The 25,531-nt window shown below is 40.8% G+C and overlaps 1 protein-coding gene across 1 annotated transcript in view; it reads right to left on the bottom strand.

Moving 5' to 3' along the window:
- Positions 1 to 25,531, bottom strand: part of COL25A1 (collagen type XXV alpha 1 chain) — a 288,446-nt gene that overhangs the window by 118,023 nt on the left and 144,892 nt on the right. Inside the window, exons 14-16 of the mRNA XM_073572140.1 lie at positions 23,589 to 23,621; positions 23,435 to 23,470; positions 9,705 to 9,749 (exon numbers count right to left, since the gene is read on the bottom strand). Coding sequence (XP_073428241.1) covers positions 9,705 to 9,749; positions 23,435 to 23,470; positions 23,589 to 23,621 — 114 coding nt within the window. The remainder of the gene's footprint in view (positions 1 to 9,704; positions 9,750 to 23,434; positions 23,471 to 23,588; positions 23,622 to 25,531) is intronic.

Here is a 25,531-nt window from a genome sequence, read left to right as displayed (position 1 = left end):
TTTGAATATTGAGGGTTCCTCTGCTGTGTGAATACCAAAGGTTCTATGGTTAACACACTGTATATAACAAAAGCACCAGTAGGCAGCCCTGTCTAGTACCTTTTGTGATCTAGGTCAGATTGTTGTAAACCATTACCTAGGTCAGATTGTTGTAAACCATTACCTTACTCATAGTCAATCCACCATACACAGTGCTAGAAATAGCCAAGTATGGATGAATCAGCTCCAACCAGGATTAGAGCACTATGGAGAATTACCCGTGGACGCTATCAAAGACCTTTTGTCTATTAATGAGTAGGGAGCAGTCAGGGATTTTACATTTTTGTGCATAAGTAAGAGTGTGTTATTTTTGTTTCAGGAACATCCCAGCTTCTAAGGGTATGTCCAGACGATCAGTAAACACTGCGGATTAGACGCTGCATACTTGTGCAGCGTCCAACCTGCAGCGTCCAGATGTTACAGCATAGTGGATGGGATTTCAGGAAATCTCATGTCCACAATGCGTGCACCGACGCATGTAGCTCACCCGTGGAGACGGACATGCGGCTTGTCTCTCCAGACCGCAGCATGTCTATTTATTTTGTGGAGACAAGAATTTCCGCAAGAGGAAATTCACCCATAGAATGAATTGAATGTGGTGAATATGCAAGGATCAGAACACATGCGGATTCACCCGCATTCAATATATGACAGCGCTTTGGATGCAGCAGACATGCGCTGCGTCTAAAGCGCTGCTAATTCCGGATGGTCTGCACATACCCTAACCAACCACACTTGATCAAACTTTTATTTGTAAAAGTACATGAAATACAATAATAGAAAAGCGTTTACATAACCTTTGAATAAGGAATGGGAAATGGGATTCTGAGCTTCTGTTTGGAGTATCTTTTATAGAGCACTATTACTGATATTCCCACACAAGACGATCAAATCCATATGCCTTTGTATAAGATTTCAATGTTTTTTAATGTGTACTATGAGGCTGCAATCTGATGTGGTCCCCGACTGACTTCTCCCAGCCACACTCCAGCTGATAGGACTCCCCTATGTTATCACAGAGAGAAAGACTTGTCAGTAAAATGGATCGGGGTGTGAGAAGCTGGCTGGACACAACATCAGACTAGACTTGTATATGCCAGTCTTAATGATGGAATGCTTTGGAGTAGGATGTGCTGAATTCAATTAATTCATTTTCAATTAAAGGGAATCTGTCACCAGGTTTTTGCTACAGCATCTTAGATAAGCATAATGTAGGGACCGAGACTCTGTTTCCAGCGATGTACCATTTACTGGACTCTTGCTGTAGTTTTGATAAAATCACTGTTTTATCTGCTGCAGATCTAGCGATTATCTGAATGTTGAACCTTGTATAACCCCGCCCACACCACTGATTGACAGCTTTCTGCCCATGTACGGTGTATGCGGAAAGCTGTCAATCAGAGATCATTAATATGGAGAACTACATGGCAGCATGTTTTCAAGTTCTCTAATAATAATCTCCTGCTGATAAAACAGTGGTTTTATCAAATCTACAGCAGGCAGCCTAGTAAGTGACATATTGTGGGAATCAGGGTCTCTCCACATTAGGTCTCATTCATGCATCAGTATTTTTGATCAGTATTTGTATGCCAAAACCAGAAGAAATACAGGTGTCAATCTTTGAAATACAGTTTTCCCCTGATTGTTCCACTCTTGGTTTCGGCATACAAACATTGATGCAAAATACTGACCAAACACTGATGTGTGGCTGAGGCTTTATGCTCACAGATTACGTACAAAAATCTGGAGACAGATCCCATGCCAGAAATATTTCTCCAGTCAGTTATGACTTGGCTCAGCGGGTGCCACCCAACTCTGTCAATCCCAAGTTCCACCTACTTTGGTGGATATGGCCAGATCTGGTGTGTAACTTGCCAAAATTGGAAAAAAATTTTGTGCAGCTTCACACTTCCAAAGTGCGTTAACCCAATTTTCTGGAACTAACACTTTGATATATCGGCGGTATACTCCACAGGCTTTTCATATAATGTCTTTCTGAAATGAAGCAGTGTTTCAGAGTAAAACATACATGGCAGCAATCACTGAGCTAGGCTCTGATTTATTCTGTCATTCTGAGTCATGCTGACTGTGGTTCGGGCAGCATTAATCTGAAGATAGGTTACATTTAAGAGTAAAAGAAACATCTATCTATATGTTACACCTCGTAAGGTTAGGGGACAAAAATTTTTCAACACAAATGAAAAATGAAATAAGCTATAGGCAAAATGTGGAGTCAAGGGTGAGATGAAATATAAAGAATTAAACAAAGAAAGAAAAGGGAGATGTCGCAAAAGTGCCAAATTCCAAGAGAAAACACAATAAAAAAAAATTTACATCCAAAATTCATGTTTTATTTATAGGTGTTCCCTGTTCTGGAGGCTGAATATAGGATTTTATTTACTTGCACTTTGTTTCTAAATTGCTTCGTTCCCTAAGTACGATCGATATGCAATCTCCATTCTTTCCAGACACCTAACCATGAAAACGATTCCTTTTTATTAAAACTGCAGTCTGCTTGTATACCACTAGAGGGAGGTCTAAAAACATTACATGACAGATTCTAGACTAGGCATTGCCTGTATTATACTGTATATCCATTCTGGTCTGTTAGATACATGTTAATATCTCCTAAACACCATATGTAATAGAAACAACAAGAATTTTGCTCTAAGACAATATTTAACTTATGTGCTGCACATCTCACTTTACATGACAAACAATAATATTACTGCACCACATTCTTTCCTAAATTAATCAAATATATGACCAATGTCATACTAAATATTATATTCAAATGTTAGGCAGTTGCTCCTTCTTAAATAATTGTAAAATAACCACCGAGGGCACAGTCATTGGAAATTTATATAGTTGCCTATAACTGACTATACATGAGGGCACACACAAAGTCTCATATGATATACACTACCGTTCAAAAGTTTAGGGTCACTTAGAAATGTCCTTATTTTTGAAAGAAAAGCACCGTTTTTTCCAATGAAGCTAGCATTAAATGATTCAGAAATACACACTATGCATTGTTATTGTGGTAAATGACTATTCTAGCTGAAAACATCTGGTTTGTAATGCAATATCTTCATAGGTGTATAGAGGCCCATTTAAAAAAACTCTCACTCCAGTGTGCCTATGGTACTTTGTGTTTGCTAACTGTGTAAGAAGGCTATTGGATGGATAGAATACCCTTAAAAACCCTTGTACAAGTATGTTAGCACAGCTGAAAACAGTTTGGCTGATTAGAGGAGCTATAAACCTGACTTTCCTTTGCGCTAGTTGAGAATCTGGAGCATTACATTTGTTGGTTCCATCAAACTCTCAAAATGGCCAGAAAAAAAGAACTTTCATGTGAAACTTGACAGTCTATTCTTGTTCTTCGAAATGAAGGCTATTCCATGCGAGAAATTGCCAAGAAACTGAAGATTTCATACAACGGTGTGTACTACTCTCTTCAGAGGAGAGCACAAACAGGTTCTAACCAGAGTTGAAAGAGAAGTGGGAGGCCCTGCTGCAAAACTGAGCAACAAGACGAGTACATTAGAGTCTGTAGTTTGAGAAATCGATGCCTCACAGATCCTCAACTGGTAGCTTCATTAAATAGTACACGCAAAACGCCAGTGTCAACTTCTACAGTCAAGAAGCGACTCTGGATGCTGGCCTTCAGGGCAGAGTGGCAAAGAAAAGCCATATCTGAGACTGGCTAATAAAAGGAAAAGATTAATATGGAGAAAAGAACACAGATATTGGACAGAGGAAGATTGGAAAAAAGTGTTATGGACAGACAAATCCAAGTTAGAGGTGTTTGGATCACACAGAAGAACATTTGTGAGACGCAGAACAACTGAAAAGATGCTGGAAGAGTGCCTGATGCCATCTGTCCAGCATGGTGGAGGTAATGTGATGGTCTGGGGTTGCTTTGTTGCTGGTAAAGTGGGATATTTGTACAATGTAAAAGGGATTTTAAATAAAGAAGGCAATCACTCCATTTTACAACGCCATGCCATACCCTGTGGAGAGTGCTTGATTGGAGCCAATTTCATCCTACAACAGGACAATGACCCAAAACACACCTCCAAATTATGCAAGAACTATTTAGGGAAGAAGTAGGCAGCTGGTAATCTATCTGTAATGGAGTGGCCAGCACAGTCACCAGATCTCAACCCCATTAAGCTGTTGTGGGAGCAGCTTGACCGTATGGTACGCAAAAAGTGCCCATCAAGCCAAACCAACTTGTGGGAGGGGCTTCTGGAAGCATGGGGTGATATTTCTCCAGATTACCTAAGCAAATTAACTGCTAGAATGTCAAAGGTCTGCAATGCTGTAATTGCTGCAAAGGGAGCATTATTTGACGAAAGCAAAGTTTGAAGGAGAAAATTATTATTTCAAATAAAAATCTTTTTTTCGAACCTTGTCAATGTCTGGACTAGATTTTAAATTCATTTGGCAACACTTTTTAATAATAAACATATGAGTTTTAAGGACAAAAACACAAAATTGTCTGGGTGACCCCAAACTTTTGAACGGTAGTGTAGCTCGTAGAACACTCCACTTGCCAGAGCAATAAAAGGAGACAAACAACATAATCAGATAATAAATATTCCTACATCAGCAGGCAAAAGAATGGATATACACATATAGTTTAAGGGGTTTCCACAAATCCCGACCTTCATCGCTCTTCACCTGAGTCTATGGCTTCGGTGATGAGTAGAGTTGAGCGAATATGTTCGGAATTGGTCGCCGAATCTGAATTTGCCATATTTGTGGCACATTGGCACCCTATTCATGCCAAATTTATGTTTGATGATCAGTTCCGAAGATATTCGTTCATTTCTACTCCTATTGACTCCAAAGACGTTAAGAAAATATGGCAAAAACAATATTCGCAGCCAATCACAATTAGAACCGAAATATGGAAAATTCACTCAACTCTAGTGATGAGCTCACTTAGCTCACTTGCCACATCTGTTTCTGTAACTCCCATGGAGTTGTATGAATCAGCGGCATGCATGCTCAATCTCAGATAAATACAACTCTTCATCATCACAACCATCCTACTGAGAAGGGATAGAGGGTGGCCACCCGTTCAGAAATTCCAGGACAGTCTGTTAGGGTTAGCAGATTGTACTAAATTAAAATAAATTAAAAAGTGCAATTGCAACCCGGGGTCCACCATACAGAGATGTTTCACTGCTGCAAGTGAGCAATGATGGAAACTAAACAGCGAGCGATTGCTTGAACACACTATGTTAACGCCACACGGTGTGAACGGAACACTGAGTAGCACGCTCCGTTACTTCACAGCGCGGTACTGAGCAAAAGAATACTAAGTGCAATACCCTGTTAAACGTCACAGGGATAAAGCATGAGAAACTTATATGACGCTAGATATAGTACCCTCTATGTTAAGGGTTGGATTTGCCCAGTAACTCAACCGTACTAACCGCACATATGAAGGAAACTAGTGCTGAGCCAAGAGACTAATTGCCCTCACTGACGCTAACTGCCTGCCTACGAGTACAGTTCCATAGCTTAGACAGACTCACACAACCTTCAGACAGAACGGTAAAGTATCCACACTCACACACCATCACACCATAACATACATGATACTAGCGCACCAGTGTGCGCCTCTGAGAGCCTTTTATATATTAGGCTCCACCCCAAACACTCACACCCAGATGGCTGCGACAACGCCGGCAGGCCAATCCGGAGCTGCCACATCAGTTGAGCAATTGAAGTCCGACCATCAATGAGAAGATGCCACATCACAGACATGCTCAGTAAGGTGATCTCTGGACTTAGGCTCCAGAGCACAGGACTGCACCTGCATATCACTGGCTCCCATAGATGTAGCTGAAGAGCCAGCAGCAATCAAGAGTGTAGCATGTGTCTGTGCAAGGTGCTGGGACCAACATTTGTGCAGAGAAACAATCTGAGTGGCTGGACCCGAATGGCAGACCGCTGAGGCAGATAAGGCTTGGGCTCTATCCCATGCCATGGGAGGATCCTGACCTCTAACACAGTCAGTAAAAATAGGGCACTCTTTTGACTTGTCCGTAAAAATCATATAAGGCCTCCGTAATTTTTTAGAAGCTGAAGAAATTAATATTTTATAATCATAATGATTTATTAGAGTTTGTCCAATATATTCGTAAATAGTCTTCCCGTGGTTTTTTGATACGTTGTACATTAAAAATAAAAAGTCAAGCTGTAAACCTAAAGGGATGGAGGTGTCTTAGCTGAGGTTCCAATGATACATTTACCATTGATTTATCATATTATTTATTCTGTGCCTGTAAACGTGTCCAGACACCTTACATAGCTTCTCGGCGGGAAGATTTCTTCTAACTCCCACCAAGTGTTTTCTATGAAAGAATGGAATAAGTGGCCTAACATAAAGATCAGGCAAAAAAATAAAATTGCTCCATTCTTATGTTCCTGAACTCCATCTGTCTGACGAGAGTCAGGAGGCCCCCATACACATAACATGACTGGCCAGAAGAAATTGAGTTTGGCTGACTTTTTTCTAATGTTTCTTGGTGTCTTAAGACTACATCTTCAAAAATTAAGCTGTAGTGAGACATGTCATTTCTCACCATATGACTAGCACATGCATATTTACTCAATATTGTACAGATCTGAATATGTCTTCTGCTTTCTAAAGGCAAAATTATTATACTAGAAACATCAATTTAGGTTATTTGCTGGACAACCATGTTTGAGAATCAGAAGATGTCCTGGAGTGTCTTTTTATGCTGATCACAGTGGCTGTGGTGCTGCTCATGTTTCATTTTATGCTGAAGTTTTAAAGGAGCGATGGCTTCTAGATTATGGTCAGTGGCACATCAATGACACAATGATCAATATATAGAACACATTTTAATGTGGTTCTAATTAACTGTGTATGCAGAGTCCGAAAGGCAGAGTAAATAGTGAGGTTTAAAGAGTAAATTGCAGCCTGTATTGTTCTCACTGTCCAGACATGTAGGTGGTAGACTTCTTATAGAAAAGAAGTCAATACTGTAGGATAGGGGTCGCCAACCTGAAAATTGCAAAAATGCTGAAAAAAATGACACATGCTGCAGATTTTAAAAGCACTGCAGCTATCAAATTCAGTCAGGAAAAAAGTATACATGAGATTTCTGAAATCTTGTAGCTTTTGCTGGTACTGTAAAACATAGCTTTTATAAAGACCAATTAATCAAAACAATGCTGCAACAACTCTGCATGTGAACATTGCCTAAGGTGGGAACCCCTGGATGCAAATATACTGCCTCAGTATTATTTCTGTGATGAAGCTTTGGCTGTCATTATACCAATGATGGGGTTCTTGGTGTCACTAATGTTGAGAAGGTGGGAGCTGGATGTCACTAGTCAGCCCCGGATGAGGCTCGTGATCCTCTCTCCGAGTTGAATGTGGCTCTTTAGGGCTCTCATCTGAGAGAATCGGGTCAACCATCCTAATGATACATCTGCATAGTGTGGTCTGATTTTCTCAGATGAGAAAATTGGAGCAGACTACTAGGAGATGTAGAGATGTAGTACTAAATTTCTCCATCTTCTCCATTCTGTGAGTCTCTTGAAATCGGACTGCATTGAGATGTCAACTGAGTACAGTCTCATGTTTCTCATGCGTCCATAGACTTGAACAGTGAAATCACAGCATGCTGCAATTTTTTCACTGACAGATTCTGTCATCAGCATTGCCACAGTGAATAATATTAAGAAAAAAAGGAAATCCTCCAGCGATGACACGAGTGATTAAAACTTCATATTTATTCAAGAATTTAAAACTATGGCGGTGCCTCCATGCTCAAGAACAAATGTAAGCGTTTCAGCTACAAAGCATTAATTATGACGAACCATGAAGGCACCGCCATAGTTTTAAATTCTTGAATAAATATGAAGTTTTAATACATCACTTGTGTTATCGCTGGAGGATTTCTTTTTTTCCTTGCTGATTGCTGTGCTTAGACCTGGACGGCTCCGTGCTTACACCATGAACATCATTACAACTCATTTGGTGAGCTGACTCTCCCTTTTCCCTTTCCCTCCATATTGGACATTGAATAACATCGGTCCGAGTGCTATCAATCAGATAAAACATCGGATAGCACTCGTCCAATGTAAACGCTGGTGTGAGCGAGTCTTTAAGGTAAGAAAGGTTAGGGACCACTGCTATAGGATATTCAGGAAAGAAAGGGAACAAGAAAGGTCATAAAAAGAAGACCTTGAAAATATGGCACAGTACAAGTACTAACGGCTATCATTGCCCCCCACATGCCATATTGATGCATTCATGAATCATGGCACAAGACTATTGCTCTTATTAGGGCAGGTGCAGAAGAGAGTGTGTTCCGAGATAATCAAGATCGGATGAGAATTTGATCGGAGTGTGAACATAGTGTGATCTGAATCTCTCGGATGAGGAGACGATGGAGAAAAAAAATGTCTCCATCTTCTCCATTCTGTCAGTCTGTGGAAATCAAACTGCACTCAGATGACCCCATAGCATAACATTGGTCCGGGTGCTAGCCGATGTTTTGTCGATTCGCACTTGGACTGAAAATAAGCTGCACCTGTCCTTATGATCACTACAAGTGTTGATTATCTTGTTAATAGTATTTGTCTAGAGCTTAAAATTAAAATGCTTCTCTTCACTTAAGATAAAAGAAAAAGTTTTGTGCACATTTGTAAAGATCCTTCACCGATTCTACAATCAAATGTTCTCTCTCTTTAGTGTAAAAGCAATGAAATGAAATTGCTTGAGAATAATAACAGCAATGATTCAGCGAGACTACTTTTTTAATCAATATTTCCGTGGATACCTTTCTCCTAAACCTAGCATAAAATAGCACTGCGGAGACTTTCACAATAAAGAATGAATGGTTATGAATCAAATCATTAGCAGCCATAATGGAATATATGGTCTATAGGAAAAGTAGCTATATCAACAGATTCAAAGTGACATGGGACAAGGTCAAACCCTTTTTAAAAAACACACCAATCTCACAAAAGAATGAAAAGAGCATGGGCGGACAAACTTCACATGTAGGTACAAAATCGATCCTCTATGTCCCAAAGTATCTGTTTAAGGTTTTCATATATAGGGAGATCACGTTTGGCTATGTTGGACAGAAGAAGCATAATGCATATTTTGTATATGTGAGAAAGGTATTGAGGAAGAGGGAGCAAACATTTGTTCATAAGTTCTTGGATACCCTAAAATTTCCATAAAATGTACTCCTTGCTGTATTTGCCTATGTGCTTTATTTTTTCTACTGTCATTGTCCTGGGTATATCATATTCCCACATGTGGTTGGGGTAGCACCAACTGCTGATGCTCCACCGCGACATCCATCAAGCCAATAAGAAATTCAAGAATCAAAATGAAGACCATGTAATTAATAATTAGAATAATAAAATGACAATAAGACATCAAGAAAAGTCATGTGGAATAGAAAAGAGGAGAATAGCAAAACGTCAAAGCACTACTGGTGTTTCCTGCATTTACAACCCCGTAGACATCTTTTAGTACAGTAACATTATAGCAAAACAACCACTTCAAATATGTAATAACATCATTGAATAACTAAAAATGTAACAGAAAAATGACGAAGAGCTGTAGTATTATAAAATAACTAAGAAGCACTTACCTTTATCCCAGGAAGTCCCGGCAGCCCAGGCAGTCCTGGTTCACCCTAGAGAAGAATTATATTACAATACAGAAAAATATCTCATGGTTAGCAACATGCAGATAAAACAGAGCGTAAGTGGGTCGCTCACTTGTAGATGGCAAATATCTGTGGAATCAATATTAATAGTTATCATCAAACTACCTGCTACAGAGAGAAACGTCAATGAATGAATGGGGCTGGGCTGTACCAAGGAAAATGTGATAAAACTTGCATGATTGTTTAAAAATGGTTTTATTAAGCATAGCAATGCCAGTCTGCAAAGGTGTCAAGGTGTTCAGCCTTCTGCACTACCCACACTACTAGATTTCGACCATTCATCAACCAATTAATCCATTTTCTCGGAAAAGAAGATAAAATTCCATTTGTTTGAGAACATATTTTATTAACTTTCAATATTTGCTCCATCAATCTGTCAGTAAAATAAGTAACGTAACTACAATGCACATCTATAGTATGTGTGGCACCTCTATATACCACCATTGGGTACAGGATAGCTCTGTTATATGACATATGTTGGAGTATGCCACAAATTCACTTCTCACAGATTCCCTGAAGGGAATAACACCTGTGTTTCCGACAGAGAAGGTACAGTAGGAGCCCAAAGAATGTAATAGGCGCTGTATTCTCTAGCTAGATTCTTATTGTAGTCATGTGTATGAGGCCTTTAAGGTTGCAATTTAGGACTGATGGAAAGTCAATGCATTTGACTACCCTGCAGTGTCCCTAATTTATTCTTGCTGTTTATTACATTACCATTGCATGACATTTTTACTGATTTACTTTACTGCCCTTTATTCTTACTAAACAAAAGGATGTCCCTAATTAAGCTTCATTGAAAAAATTATGGCATTTGCCAAAAATCATGGATCCGAGCTTATAACTGGTTATGCTGCCAAGAGGAATCATTTTTGAAATTGGCAACAGTAAAATGTGGAGATATGCAAAGAAAAGTGTCTCAAAGAAAACTTCCAAGATGTTTTCTAACGGAGCATTTAAAAAGCATTAAAATGTTTTAAAGTAGCTGGAACTTATCTTTGTTAAAGCAGATCTCTCACCAGATTTTGTAAAAAATGTCTATTATTAATGCAATATTCTGGTATCAAGAAGTAGGCAGGCTATTGAATAAATTAATATATAATTGAATATTTTTTAAAAAAATGTAAATCCTTCAGTTTTCACACTGTAAACTGAGGCTAATAATAAGCTGATACTTGTTGATACCTGTTCTGTAGTGATCACTTTTCAGCAGACACTTAATCAGTTAAGATCACAATAAATGGTAAAACTCACCTATAGATAACACAATCTGCACCATATATGTGACTGTCATGACTGCCACAGCACTCCTCCTCCTTTCCTTCCCTGCACAATGACCTCTGCACATATCACAGAGCATGGCCATGCACAAACCCTTCTATAAAAATCAATGAGTTGGCTCCCGAGTTGTGCACTCTTATCCATCCATCTTTCTCAGAAAGGTTTAAATTAAGATCTAAGCCTGGATTCCATCTCTTCCACAGTTTATACAGTATATGGCCTCTGCGGGTGCGTTGAGGAGCAAATCATTAGAGTTAGGGACAGCCCATAAGAGGCACACCTTGTCATGGTTGGATGGCTTTATACCTTATAAAAAAAAATGTTAACTACCGTAAGTACCTCACATTATTTATGTGTATAGTGTTAGAGTAGCCTATGAACGTGATCACCAGTGTATGTCCCCTATGGGAATTAAAAATAAAGTTAAAAAACTTAAACTTTTAAAAAAGATTTACAGATTTTTAAAAAATATTACAATTTAAATCGTCTTCCTTTTCCCTCCATTAAAATTAAAGAAATGAAAAAATTAATAAACAGGTTTGACATCTCCGCATCTGTAAAAGCCTGGGCTATTAAAATATAAAATGATGGAACCTGTGCAGTAAATTCTGAACAATTAAAAAAAATCCTTCTAAATGCCAGAATTGAGTTTTTTCCATCACTACTAGTGTTGAGCGATACCTTCCGATATCGGGAAATATTGGATCGGACCGATACCCCAAAAATATCGCCAATTCCGATACCGGAAACCAATGCAAGTCAATGGGACACAAATATCGGAATGAAAATAAACCCTTACTTTCCTTGTAGGTTAATTCTACATGAAGGAAAACAACTAAGAATAATGTAGAATGTATTGGGGGAAGTGGAGGAGACATTAAAGGCATAGAGGTTTAGCCCAATCAAATGGAATAGCAGGAATTAATTTTTTTTTTAAGACGTTCGGAGTTACAAAGATATTGACTATGTTAACCTTTTTTATATTTTGTCAGATATTTATGTTTCACTACTTCCATGCTCTTCACCTTCTTTTTTACTTCTCCCACACTTTCTCCTTCATCATCTTCTTCAGGGTCATCTTCTTGGTCTTCTTCGGGATGGTCTTCAGGGTTGTCGTCTCCAGGGTCGTCGTTTTCGGGGTCGTCGTCTTCTTCGGGGTGGTCTTCAGGGTCGTCATCTCCAGGGTCGTCGTTTTCGTGGGTCGTCGTCTTCCTCGGGGTGGTCTTCAGGGTCATCTTCAGGGTCGTCGTTTTCGGGGTCATCGTCTTCTTCGTGGTGGTCTTCAGGGTCGTCGTCTTTAGGGTCGTCGTCAGGGAGATCCAGAGTGATTACCAAAAACCATTTCAAAAAGCTTGAACTTGGAAATGTAGCAGAAGGTACAAGAAGGCTGAGGAACTGCTGAGAACCAGCTGACGGTACTGGAACCTGGATGGGTAGCCGAAGGTACAAGAGCCAATGGAACTACCGAGGACCAGCTGATGGTACTGGAACCCGGTTACTAAGCAGGAGGTACCTGTGCCAGAAAGCACTACCAAGGACCAGCAGACGTTGGTGGAACTCAGATACCGAGAAGGAGGCACCTAAGCCAAAGCCTCTGCCTGGAACCAGGTGACGTTACTGGAACCCAGGGGGACATATTCAAGATTGACTTCCAAAGAACCAGCTAATGGTACTGGAACTCAGATAGGCAGCAGAAGGTACACATGAAAAAAAAAGTTGCAAGGCCGCGATCCGGCCAGAGTTACCGAAACCCACAGTCCTACAGGGGGAGCTTGTCCGATTGGCACTACGGAACAAACCTTCATTGCCAGATCCCGCAGCCCACATAGGAAGCACCTAAACTGCAGGCACCATAGAGTTGGCTAACCCAACCGCAACACGACAGTACAACGTATTGGAGGCAAAGTGACGTTGACACTACCCAGAAACAGCTGGCGTGCTGGAACCAGGCTGGGCAGGAGGGAGTACCCATGCCAAAGACACTTCTGAGCAGCAACTGGCGGTGTTGGAGCCCAGGGATTACAGGAGAAACAGAGTGTAGCCAGAGGCCTAATTGGAGCAAGTTTAAAATCTGTAGTAGTGTGAATGTGGTCGGAGCAGGAGAAATTGCCGGACACACAGCAGGGGATCAGCTGACTTTACTGAACCCCAGTAACACAGGAGCAAGTGTTGACTGTGCAGACGGCACTTCTGAGCAGCAACTGGTGGTGTTGGAGCCCAGGGATTACAGTTCAGGTGGTAGAAACATGAACACAACAGGAGACCTGGATACTGTTGCCAACCAATTATTTAATCTGGAAGAGGACTGGCAAATTCCTGCGAGATCCAGGCCTTGTTCATTTTCAGAAAAGTAAGCCGGTCAAAGTTATCGGTGGATAGTCGCATGCGACGGTCTGTTAGTACACCACCTGCGGCACTAAAGATGTGTTCCGATAATACACTAGCAGCAGGGCAAGCCAGCACCTCCAATGCATACTGTCTAAGCTCTGGCCATGTATCCAGCTTAGAGACCCAAAACTTGAAGGGGGAAGAGCTGTGTGGGAGAACACTGAGAGGGCAAGACATGTAGTCTGTCACCATCTGACAGAAGCATTGCCTCCTGCTGACTGGAGCCATCTGTGATGGTGTAGACATTTGTGGCGGGGACACAAAACTTTGCGACATTTGGGCCATACTTGTCTTGTCTTGTGCTGAGGTGCTGCTTCTGCTCCCTCTTTGTGTAGAGCTTCCTCCACTGCCTCGACGCACAGAGCTGCTTTGTAAAGCACTAGCAGCACTGCTCTCGGGTGGAATGGAGAACATGATGGAATGCACCAGTTTGTCTCGGTACTCCTGCATTTTACGCTCCCGATTCAACGGTGTTATGAGGCTTTGTAAGTTGTCCCGGTAGCGAGGATCTAGAAAGGTGTACACCCAATAATCAGCCGTGCTGAGAATGTGGGCGATGTGGCGGTTGTTTCTCAGGCACTGCACCATGAAATCAACCATGTGCTGAAGACTGCCAACTGGCCAAGAAACACTGTCCCCTGCTTGAGGCGTCATGTCTGCCTGCTCTGCATCACCCCACCCTCGCTCTACATACTGACTACTAGAGCATGGTGTACCTCCCTCCTCTGGACAGCTGTCTTCCTCCTCCATTGACTCCTCCTCATCCTCCTCACAAAGTGTCCCCTGCCTAGGCCTTTGTGAGGAACCACGTTGAGCAGAATGTCCAGAAGCAGATGGCATTTGTGACTCCTCATCCTCCACCTCTTCCACAACCTCCTCCCTTAGTGCTTGCAGTGTTTTTTCAAGCAGGCAGATAAGGGGGATAGTCATGCTGACTAGTGCATCATCTGCACTCGCCATCCACGTGGAATCATCAAAGGCACGCAAAACGTGGCAGATGTCCTTCATAGAGGCCCACTCAGTGGTGGTGAAGTGTGAACGGCGCGCAGTGCGACTTGTTTGCGCCTGATGCAGCTGGTACTCCATTACTGCTGCCTGCTGCTCACACAACCTCTCCAACATATGTAACGTTGAATTCCACCTGGTGGGTAGGTCACATATGATGCGATATTCCGGAAGGCGGAATCGGCGCTGCAGACCTGCAATGCGCGATCTTGCCATGCTGGAACGCCGCAAGTGAGCGCACTCTATGTGGACCTTGTGCAGCAGTGCATCAAGGTCCGGATAGTCCCTCAAAAAACTCTGCACGACCAAGCTGAGCACATGTGCCAGACATGGGATGTGAGTGAGGTTGCCTAGGCCCAGAGCTGCCACCAGATTTCGGCCATTGTCACACACTACCATGCCTGGCTGGAGATTCGCTGGCACAAACCACATGTCGCTCTCCTGCTTGATGGCATTCCAGAGCTCCTGCGCTGTGTGGCTTCGATTCCCAAAGAAATTAACTTCAATACAGCCTGATGACGTTTGGCAACGGCTGTGCTCATATCGGTCGTAGGTAGACTGTGACGGCTCCTGCAGCTTTGATTCAGAGGAACTGGAGTATGAGGAGGAGTCAATGTGTACATACTGGATTCCTGCAATCCTTGGAGTTGGCAGAACACGTACAGCGCCACTCTCAAGATCTGTACCCGGCTCCACAACATTTACCAATGGGCAGTGAGGGAAAGATATCGTCCCTGTCCATGGTTACTGGTCCACGCATCGGTGGTCAGGTGGACCTTGCTACTGACGGCGTTTAGTAGCGCATGTTTAATTTTTCCCTCTATATGCTTTTGCAGGGCAGGGACGGCTTGCCTGCTGAAATAAAAGCGGCTGGGCACGTTGTATTGTGGGACTGCCAATGCCATGAAGTTACGGAAGGTGTCAGTCTCTACCAGTCTGAATGAGAGCATTTCAAGGGACAGTAGTTTTGCAATGCCAGCATTCAGAACCTGTGCTCGGGGGTGGTTTGCCGAGTATGGGCGCCTTTTCTCCCATGCCTGTGCTACCGATGGCTGTAGACTGGCCTGGGAGTGTGAGGATGACAGGGAATGTGGTGCTGTGGGTGGAATGACACTGTGTCTCTGTACAACAGTGCCAGAGGTTCTTCCATGGTGATCCTGTGAGAAAGCCGAACCAGCTGTGTGTGAGCTGGAGGAAGAGGCTACAACATGAGCTGAAGAAGTGGTAGGTGGCGCTGTAGGTTGGCCTAGGTCTTCAGTGTGTCTTTGTAACTCCACCACGTGCTTGGTCCGCACATGTTTCCACATATTTGTGGTATTGAGGTTGCTGACACTTTTCCCTCTTTTCACTTTCTGATTAAACAGCTTGCATTTGACAAAGCAAATGTCATCTGCAACTGTGTCAAAAAAGGATCAGGCACTGCAAGTCTTGGGAGCGCCCGTTTTGGGTTTTGGAAGAGGCATGCTCCTAATGGGTGCCGAAGTGGAGGCTACAGGCAACCGAGTCTGCCCCCTCTCTCTCCCTCCTTTTTTGGCTGTTCGGGAAATCTCTTCCTCAGAGTTGCTCCCACCACCTTCCTGTACCTCACGCCATGATGGGTCAAGGACCTCATCATCTACACTACCCTCTTCAAATTACTGCTTCTCCTGGGTAGTCTCGACAGTACAGTACGCACCAGAAAGTGGCACCTGAGTCTCATCATCAGATGCGTACTGAGGTGTGCTGACCATAGGCACTGGCCCACCCGCCTCTTCAGATTCAGAGAGACAAAGCTGTTGTGCATCACTGCATACTACCTCTTCTTCAAATTCTCGAATGCTGCTTGGCTGGCCCCCTCTTTCCAAGCCAACAGATTCAGAGAACATGTAAACAAGGACAGAATTGGAGCAAAAGAACACCATCAGAAAGAAAAGCAATTTATACTTTTTTAATCCACAAGTAAAAATGTATATGGCAATAATAAGGCCTTTATAGAAGGAGAAAAGGGAGAAATACTGCGGCCAATACAGAGGTACGCTTAATAACTCTGTGGCCAAAGCTCATAATTATACAAATCCGCATTGAAAAATAAAAGGGCAAGTCCTACACAATGTCTATATACAAAAAAATGGGCAAAAGAACAATAGAATGATACATAATAATAGCCAAATCAATATGCCCATATATAATAGTATAAATGCAGCTTACCCATGGTTGCTGGTGTATCTGTGTACCTCCCTGTAACCCCCTCATGTCCCTGAGATTATATATAATGATTCCAATCAATGCCGGTATAACGGGCGCACGCGCCGATGACGTCACACGCCAGAAAAGTTTCCTCCCACCTCCGTGGCTGTCAGCGAACAGCGCGCATGTAGGTGGAAATCCACCTGCTGACGTCAGAGACTTGCGCACTGAACTGGCGTAGATAGCCACAGAGGAGAATAGGAGGCGTGTGAGGCAAACCACGCGTGCGCACCACCACAGCCATTAAGAAAAAGATCATAACGGCAGCCATATTGGGGAGAATAAAAGTCAGCCCATAACAAAATAGGAAATACAATATTAATACTGCCCAAAATATAAAAGGGCTGACTTATTTTCTTTATTTTTCCACTTATATTGTCACTTTATTGTGAATCAAGTGTATTGTTATAACAATGCATTTTTTTGTGATATGAATATATTATTGTGCACTGTCACTTTATATATGCACGATTGCACTTAATATTGTTATATGATATGTAATTAGTTTATATTGTTATATGATATGTAACTATTTTGCTTATATTACACTTTTGTGTCCTATTGAGCACTTGATCACTCCAGCCCTTTTATATTTTGGGCAGCATTAATATTGTATTTCCTATTTTGTTATGGGCTGACTTTTATTCTCCCCAATATGGCTGCCGCTATGATCTTCTTAATGGCTGTGGTGGTGCGCACGCGTGGTTTGCCTCACACGCCTCCTATTCTCCTCTGTGGCTATCTACGCCAGTTCGGTGCGCATGTCTCTGACGTCAGCAGGTGGATTTCCACCTACATGCGCGCTGTTCGCTGGCAGCCACGGAGGTGGGAGGAAACTTTTCTGGCGTGTGACGTCATCGGCGCGTGCGCCCGTTATACCGGCATTGATTGGAATCATTATATATAATCTCAGGGACATGAGGGGGTTACAGGGAGGTACACAGATACACCAGCGACCATGGGTAAGCTGCATTTATACTACAGTATTATATATGGGCATATTGATTTGGCTATTATTAGGTATCATTCTATTGTTCTTTTGCCCATTTTTTTGTATATAGACATTGTGTAGGACTTGCCCTTTTATTTTTCAATGAGGATTTGTATAATTATGAGCTTTGGCCGCAGTGTTATTATGTGTACCCCTGTATTGGCCGCAGTATTTCTCCCTTTTCTCCTTCTATAAAGGCCTTATTATTGGCATTTACATTTTTACTTGTGGATTAATAAAGTATAAATTGCTTTTTATTTCTGATGGTGTTCTTTTGCTCCAATTCTGTCCTGGATTACATATTCGTAGTGGGAGCATTTCCATTTTTTCATCTTTTGATAGGCACCATGCCTCAGTCTTTGGGTTGAAGCTATGTCTTCAGTATCTATTATAGATAATTTGTGCTTATTTTGACTCATTTGTCCTCAGATTCAGAGAACAGAAGTAGAGATGGCTCCTGTCCAGGGCTCTCTGACTGCCTGGGCAATTTGGCAGGTGGTGAAGAGACAGATGGGTGCTCTTCAGTGCTCTGGACCTGAGAGGATCTGGAACTAATTGAAGTCGATGCGTTAGCTGCCATCCATCTGACAACGGCTTCAATTTATTCATTCCGCAACAGTGGGGTACGGCGAGCTCCTACAAAGCTGCGCATAAAGGACTGTTCCCTGGGAAAACTGGGGGATGCTGAGTCACTGGTGCCCGCAGCAGGCACTGACTCTCCACATCCTTCTCCCTGCAGAAACTCCACGCCCACGACCACGTGCCTTGCTCCCTGCCTTCTTCATCTTGGTAGACTGATAAAGATAGGCAGAAAAGTACTAAGGGCTTAGTGTGCTTATTCCTGAACAGCTGCTGACAGGTATAAGAAACACTAATTTTATAAAGTGTGGACTAGACTTTAATATGAGCTAATGTGGCCTACACAACTGTAAAGTGGAGTGTTTAGTGAACTTTATTAACTTTTTTTTTTTCACAAAAAGACACTGGATGTGCCCAAAGATGTAAAACCGATAGTATCACAAACTTTTTGTAGCTATTACAATGCAGGAAGGTAACCTGCAATGCAATAGATGAGGCTCCAAAAAATAGGCTAATACTAATCTGGCTGGGGCTGCAGGGCACAAGCCAGCAGAAAGGCTCCTACATCTACTCAAATATAGTGTTTGCAAATATTCTAGCTGGATAAGGATGGAACCACACTAATAGGAGAAATCTGGAAAAATGAGCAGCACTAATGCAAAAAGGGACAATGTATGAGGCAGTGACGCACGCTGAGTGGACTACAACCAGAGGTGACTGGCTGCAGAACACACTACAGCATGAGCTGCACTCACACACAGAGACCTCGCAGACAGCCGTGAACAGCGCTGCAAGGCAAAAGAAAGTTACAGCGGTTGATAAAGTAGCCTGGATAAAGCACTATATAACAAATTGCTAGGTCACACTGTCCCTCAGAACAGCAGCGTCCTATCCCTAACTGAATTCACAGCAGAGTGAACCCAAAATGGCGACGGCGGCTTTTATAGTGCATCATGACATCATTTCAGCAGCCAATCACAGCCATGCCAGTAGTTACATGCCTAACATGCTCTAACAGGATGTGCCCACACTTCTTAGGATCCTCATTGGCTGAATAAAATCAAACTGGCTCATTGCATTATGGGAACTTCCGATTCCGGTATTCGATATACTAAAAGTATCGGAACTCAGTATCGGAATTACGATACCGCGAATATCGGCCGATACCCAATATTGCAGTATCGGAATGCTCAACACTAATCACTACACTTTCTCACACAAAATTATAATTAAAAAAAAAACCATCATACGGACTCCAAAATTAGAAAATGTCAGCTTGCCACACAAAACAGACAAGTCCTCACACAACTCAATACATGGAAAAATGTAATGGGTCTCGGAAAATGGCAACACAAAAAAACATTATGAGGCCAATTTATCAAGATTGGCGAGGCACTATATCAATTTTGCTGGAGTCCACGACACTGGATTCATTAAGAAGCACATGCCACTAAATGAATTTGGCACCTCTCCTCTGCAGTCTGCACCTCTGTGCACCACTCCAGAAATTATACTTCAGTCATGTACTGGAGTAACATTTCGGGCTGCAAAATGTTGACATTTTTTATGAATTTCACAGGAGTGTGGTCTTGCCCCGGTTCCATCCAAGCTTCGCCCATTTAAGCAGAGCTGATTCAAAATTTTTTTTCACACAAATAATAAAAAATGGCATGTTTGGTCATAATTGTACTGTCCTGGAGAACCATTTTACCAGGTCATTTTCATCATGCAATGAAAAACATACAAACAGAACCCAAAAAACAATGGCAGCATATCATTTTTTCACCATGTGATCCCACTTGTTATTTTTTTTTTTTACCTTTTTCAGTACATTTCAAGGTAAAATGTATTGTGCCATTCAAAACTATATTTCATTCTCTAAAAAAATAAGCCCTCATATGTCTATATAAATGGTAACAGAAAAGTGTTATGGGTCTTGGAATAAGAGGAGGAAAAAACAAAAATGCAAAAACTGAAATTTGCCCAGGCCTAAAGGGATTAATAGTGTCCATTGTTGCTTTATCGTGTTTTTGATGTTCACTGCATCGTGACAGACTAAACACTTAAGCTTTTAGTTGCCCTATTTGTGCTTTTGAAGCTTTTTCTATTTTATCCTTACAATAAAGCTTTCCTTGTCTTTTTCTTGTTATTTGGTGGCGATGAAAATTCTTTAATTTTAGAAAATTACTTGAAGTGTGATTGCCACCTTCAAAGAACAGAGCAAACATAATTTTCACATCTAAGCTACGTGAAAGCAATCTGTGTACATGCTACCAAAGAAATGTCACGCAAAATTGTTTTTTTTTTCTTTTCCATACAAAATGAACTGTTTGTCAGTTTGACGAAACAAAGACACTTATAATAAAGTGAGGGTAAGGATTCAATAAAGGGGAAAAGTGTTCTATAGCCCTAATTTCTCCAATGTATGACCCTTCCCTTACGTGTTTGTGTAAGCTTTCATTCAGGTCATAGTTTCTTGTAATAGTACAGGACAAGTGGACTTGTTCTAGAAAGGAGTTTTACTAAGTACCCCAAAGTCCACTGCAGGGTTTATTAATTGGAAGTATGCAAATTGCCTCTTCAGAGAGGAAGAGGACTTGAACTCTATGGAGCTACCTGTTGGTAGTAGCGATCCTACAAGTCACAAACAACCCTTTACCGAGTCGCCAAATCAGAATCTCAATTTGCAGACACGGTGTTTCGGGCTATCGGCAACTCGTCAGTGCAAAGTATGAGAAATGATTTGGCTAGGTGAGAGGCTTTGGACTGAGGTCTAAGGGGTAAGGTTTCTCCTTGTGGAGAGTGACATACCAAGCCAGAGCTTAATTGTAAGTAGGACTCCGCTCAACGCCAACATCTTAGGAGAGCCCAGGACCCGCAGCCTTGCAGCATCGGGACACCCCCACCTCCCAACTTGAGGCCCACTGCATCGCCCCACTCCTGTCGCCGAAGCCCTCCTGAAGCAGCGACGCTGCCCCTCCTGGGACCTTGCGCCACTGTAGCAGCCGCCCTGATAATCTACCTTTGTATTATAAAACACATTCTCATTTTTCTCCCAAATTTGGGGGGGTAAATGAGTCTTATAATCTGAAAAATACGGTATTTGAGTGTCTAAAGTTCTAACGTGTGGAATAAATATTTCTATAGCATATGTATACTTTTGTGCACGTGACTCACCCTAATCCAAACTGCAAGGTGATATTAGAGACATTGCTCGTGACCTTTTCTATAGGAAAGAGGCAGGCAAAAATAGATTTAAACCACGATATGAACAATTCTCACATGAAAAATTGTTTTCATCATGGAAAATGTGTCACATTGCCCTATTTATACCTTCCTATAATCTGTAAACTGTGCTACGAACCTATCATTTAACAACACTAAGAGAAAAATGTATAGCAAAGATAAGGTATTGTCAGCCCCATTACTGATGGATACAAAGAAAATGTTATGAAATATTGATGTGTGGAATGCCTTATATCTTACTGATAACCTCTTCTTTCAGATGTTGGAAAAGTATGTTCACACATAAAGGAAGTGCTCTGAATATTGAGGCATATTTTGGTGTTGATTTCTCTGTGTAAAACAGCTGATTGCATGAAATAAAAAAATCTCATTATCCACTATAGCAATGCCAGTCTCTGTCTGACCGCGCCTCCAGGAATGACAACATTATAGGTGGCTGGATGTAGAGAGATCTGCAGGAGACCAGAGAAGCATTGTCATGTGAGCAATTTTAATCTTAGCTGAATTTATGGATTTTGTTGGGGATCCACAGATAATTCACAATCATTGGGTTTTATTGTAGAACTTGACTTCCATATTAAACTCACAGCAACACAATACAAGAAAAGCGTTTGGATGAGATTTGTTTAGATCATATCCATTTTGCTGATACTGTATTCGGCTGCAGAATTTTCACCCAAAAATCTTGAATGAAAAGCTACAGAAACTCCAGTAAGGCAACACGAAAATGCCATTTTATGATCCTCTTATTGTGTAAAAGATGTAAGAAAACAAATCTGAGATATTTTTTGACTATGACATTTCTGTCAAACCATTGAACCGATCAAAATGTATTCAATATATGCTGGATGGTTATTAATAGATAATTTCTAATCTACTTTTAGATACTTTTATTGGTGCATGTTGGTAAGAATTATAATTCATACTTATACTGTAGACAGTTCTCATTGGCTCAGAAAGGAGATAGACAGCAAAGTGTTATACCATTACTTAGTTCAACATGCAGTGCAAACAGCCAAACACGGCAGCAGTCGTAGGTTAGTTTAATTTAAGAACTGGAGCTAGCAAAAAAAGCAAAATCAGTCATAACTAATTAAAAACATCACAGTAATGCTAAGTTCACACAGGAGAATTTTAATCTGTATTATCATCCCTAGCTATCTCTATGGCATCTGCTGTATATATTATCGGTTTTTATACATCAGCAATTTAAAAAAAATTAGACCAAATAGAGTTTATAATAGCAATGGCAAGCTATCCATAAAAATTGGATACTGTATAGATGATCCGTAAGGGATCTGATTTTTTGCGCATCCACAGACTTGAATAGTCAATTCTCATCTGAAATACTGAGGAGAATAGTTCATACTGAGATTTTTTTCATGTCAACATTCAATCTATGTAAGAAAAAAGGTCATCTGAGCAGCTGTACTGAATAACATACATTGGCCCTAATGATGTCCACATGATATCAGTTTCTTTTCCCTGACAACACTTGGACCGGAAAAACGTTGTGTGGATGTAGCTTAATAGTAACATCATAATTAATTTCAAGGAGAAGATTTTATGTAATTATATTGCAATAATAAATATGCTATTATGTGATTGGTTTAAGGTCTTCTGGCACTCACATGATATTATGCCACTTCATTGCTACAGCCAATCATCGGCCACTAATGGGCTCCTTCCTACATACATCCTAGGACGAAAGTCGGACATCTGGGAGATGTAAGTGCTGCAGACCTTTAGTGCCCAATGATTCCCTGAACACTAATGTGACAATGTCAAGAGAAGGCCCGGAGACCAGATGCTAATATCACTGGAATGGTGCCAGTTTAAAAAGGGGGACTACAGAATTTAAGAAGGGTTCGCCAAGAATTGGGCAACCCATTTAATACTTTTTCTGTTTGTCAAATATAGTTCCGGTAAGTTTTACCTTGTGTCCTGGGCGGCCCGATTCTCCAGGTTCACCCTGTAACAAAAACCGCAAAAGGAAATAATCAGATTATATATGTAAGGTAAGGTAAATATAACATGAAAATTAATAAATAGTGACATGCATTAAAAGTTGACAGGAGGAAAGACCTGACCTTTATTCCAGCAGCAGATGATCCTGGATCGCCCTTAGGAAACAAATATAGACCTTAAGAACACGATTATAAAGGAATCCTATAATCAGACAGTGGCTTTTTAAAAAATAATGATTTCTAAGAAACTTTGAGGCATGCTCATTTTCTAATATTCCTCATTTCCCAGAATAGCAAATTTGATGGTTTACTGTTACAGCTTCAGTCTGATAAAGCAAAAATACTTCTTCTTATACTCCTCCTGGAAATTTATGAATAAATGACCAGATCACTTATCAAAGGAATGTTTGTCGGAGACTCTCAGAGGCTGCCCAGTCAATGGGGAATCAATTCATGGGATATACAAGTAGTTATTAAAACTAAAAATAGTAATAAAGGTAACGGTTATCTATGGGTATGGCCACACATTGAGTATTCCTTTGCGCCTTTTGGTCCTGGAATAAAAATGCATAGTTTTACTGTACCAGCAAAGTGAATGATATTTCTGAAATCTTGTGCTTAATTTTTTGTTGCAAATTTAAATCAGTTTCAAATATACAGCATGTCAATTCTTCCAGCGTTTTTTTTTGCAGCGTTTTTTTCATCCATTCTAATGAATGGGGAAAAAATGCATACAAAAACCCTGCGCATATTTTACACAGCGTTATTACTGCCAACACATCAGTATTTGGAGCAAAAAATTGCTGCAAATTCTGAACTTTTGGTTTACTTAAACTAATATTCATAGGTGTGTGTACTATGACAGGGTAACTAAAGAACTTTAAGTGGTTTAGCCACTTAATAATTTGCTCAAAAGCTACTTGTTTAGGGGAGATACATGACTTAATGTCTAGAAGTATGAATGACCAGACTCTGACATATAGTAGCTTAAAAATATATAAAAAAAATCAGTGCAGACCTAATACACAGAGCAATAAAAGTAAAGGTTCCAGGCGTCAATACATGCGTATATGTGCTTCATTGATAACATACGACTAATATTCACCAGTAGATGTAAACTCAATAGCCCATCAAAGTCCAATGGTCCATTACTCAGCAATAACAAGTTGAAGGTGCTCCCATAAAGATGGGGTCAGAGATGGAAGTGTGTGTATAGTCCAATGTTCTCTCTGGTTCCTTAATCCAATGCAATCACTGCTCAGGAAGCTTGAAAAGTAGCCGAACATGTGAAGACTTCATTTGTATGCTCAGCAGGAAATATCCCAGCAATCAGATGTAATTTCCTGCTGAACAATAATTGGTCTTAACGATATTCTTAAAAAAATAAATGCGAACGACACAAGCTGTGAAATTCTTACATGTGAAGGTAGCACAGGCCGGGGGCTGCACTTTATTGTTTTATCAGTTCATGGTTTTTGCAAGTTACAAACTTGAAATCAGTGGAGTTTGTTTCTGTGTCAAAGTTCACTGCGTGACTTAATTGCACATTTCATTAATATTAAGTAGAAGTTTTACATTGTCATTCCACAGCAGGGCTAATTATATAGACAAAGCAATGCAATAAACATTTTCTACCATTTTGACAAGCCCTGAATATTAGCAATAATGTATGAATGTGACCAGTGTAGTACAATCAAACCGAAAAGTAGAATCCAAGACACATTTACATGAAATGGTAGAAATATCTACAAACATTGCTATGAACATATTAATAGAGATACCCCTTGGATTGAAGTCAGAGATGAAGGATTGCTTACTTACTAATTGCATAAGTAATTTTAATTATCTTTTTTTTAACTATCATATCACAATTTCCCGCACTAAAACACGGCATCAAAAACTTCTAGAAATAAAATGAAACATTGATAAAAACCTTTTTTCACATTTAGTACAAAATACAGCTGGAAATAATATAAGCATCACTATATGTCTTTAAAAATAGATTACTTGGTTTAAAGGGAAGCTGTAATTAGATTCATGTAGCCATGTATGTTGTATTATGAATT

The sequence above is a fragment of the Dendrobates tinctorius genome, unplaced genomic scaffold (assembly GCF_039654945.1).
Source record: "Dendrobates tinctorius isolate UK_male_01 unplaced genomic scaffold, ASM3965494v1 ptg000030l, whole genome shotgun sequence".
Taxonomy (NCBI): Eukaryota; Metazoa; Chordata; class Amphibia; order Anura; family Dendrobatidae; genus Dendrobates; species Dendrobates tinctorius.
Note: the sequence above shows the minus strand (reverse complement) of the source record. Positions and strands in the feature narration are given on the sequence as shown.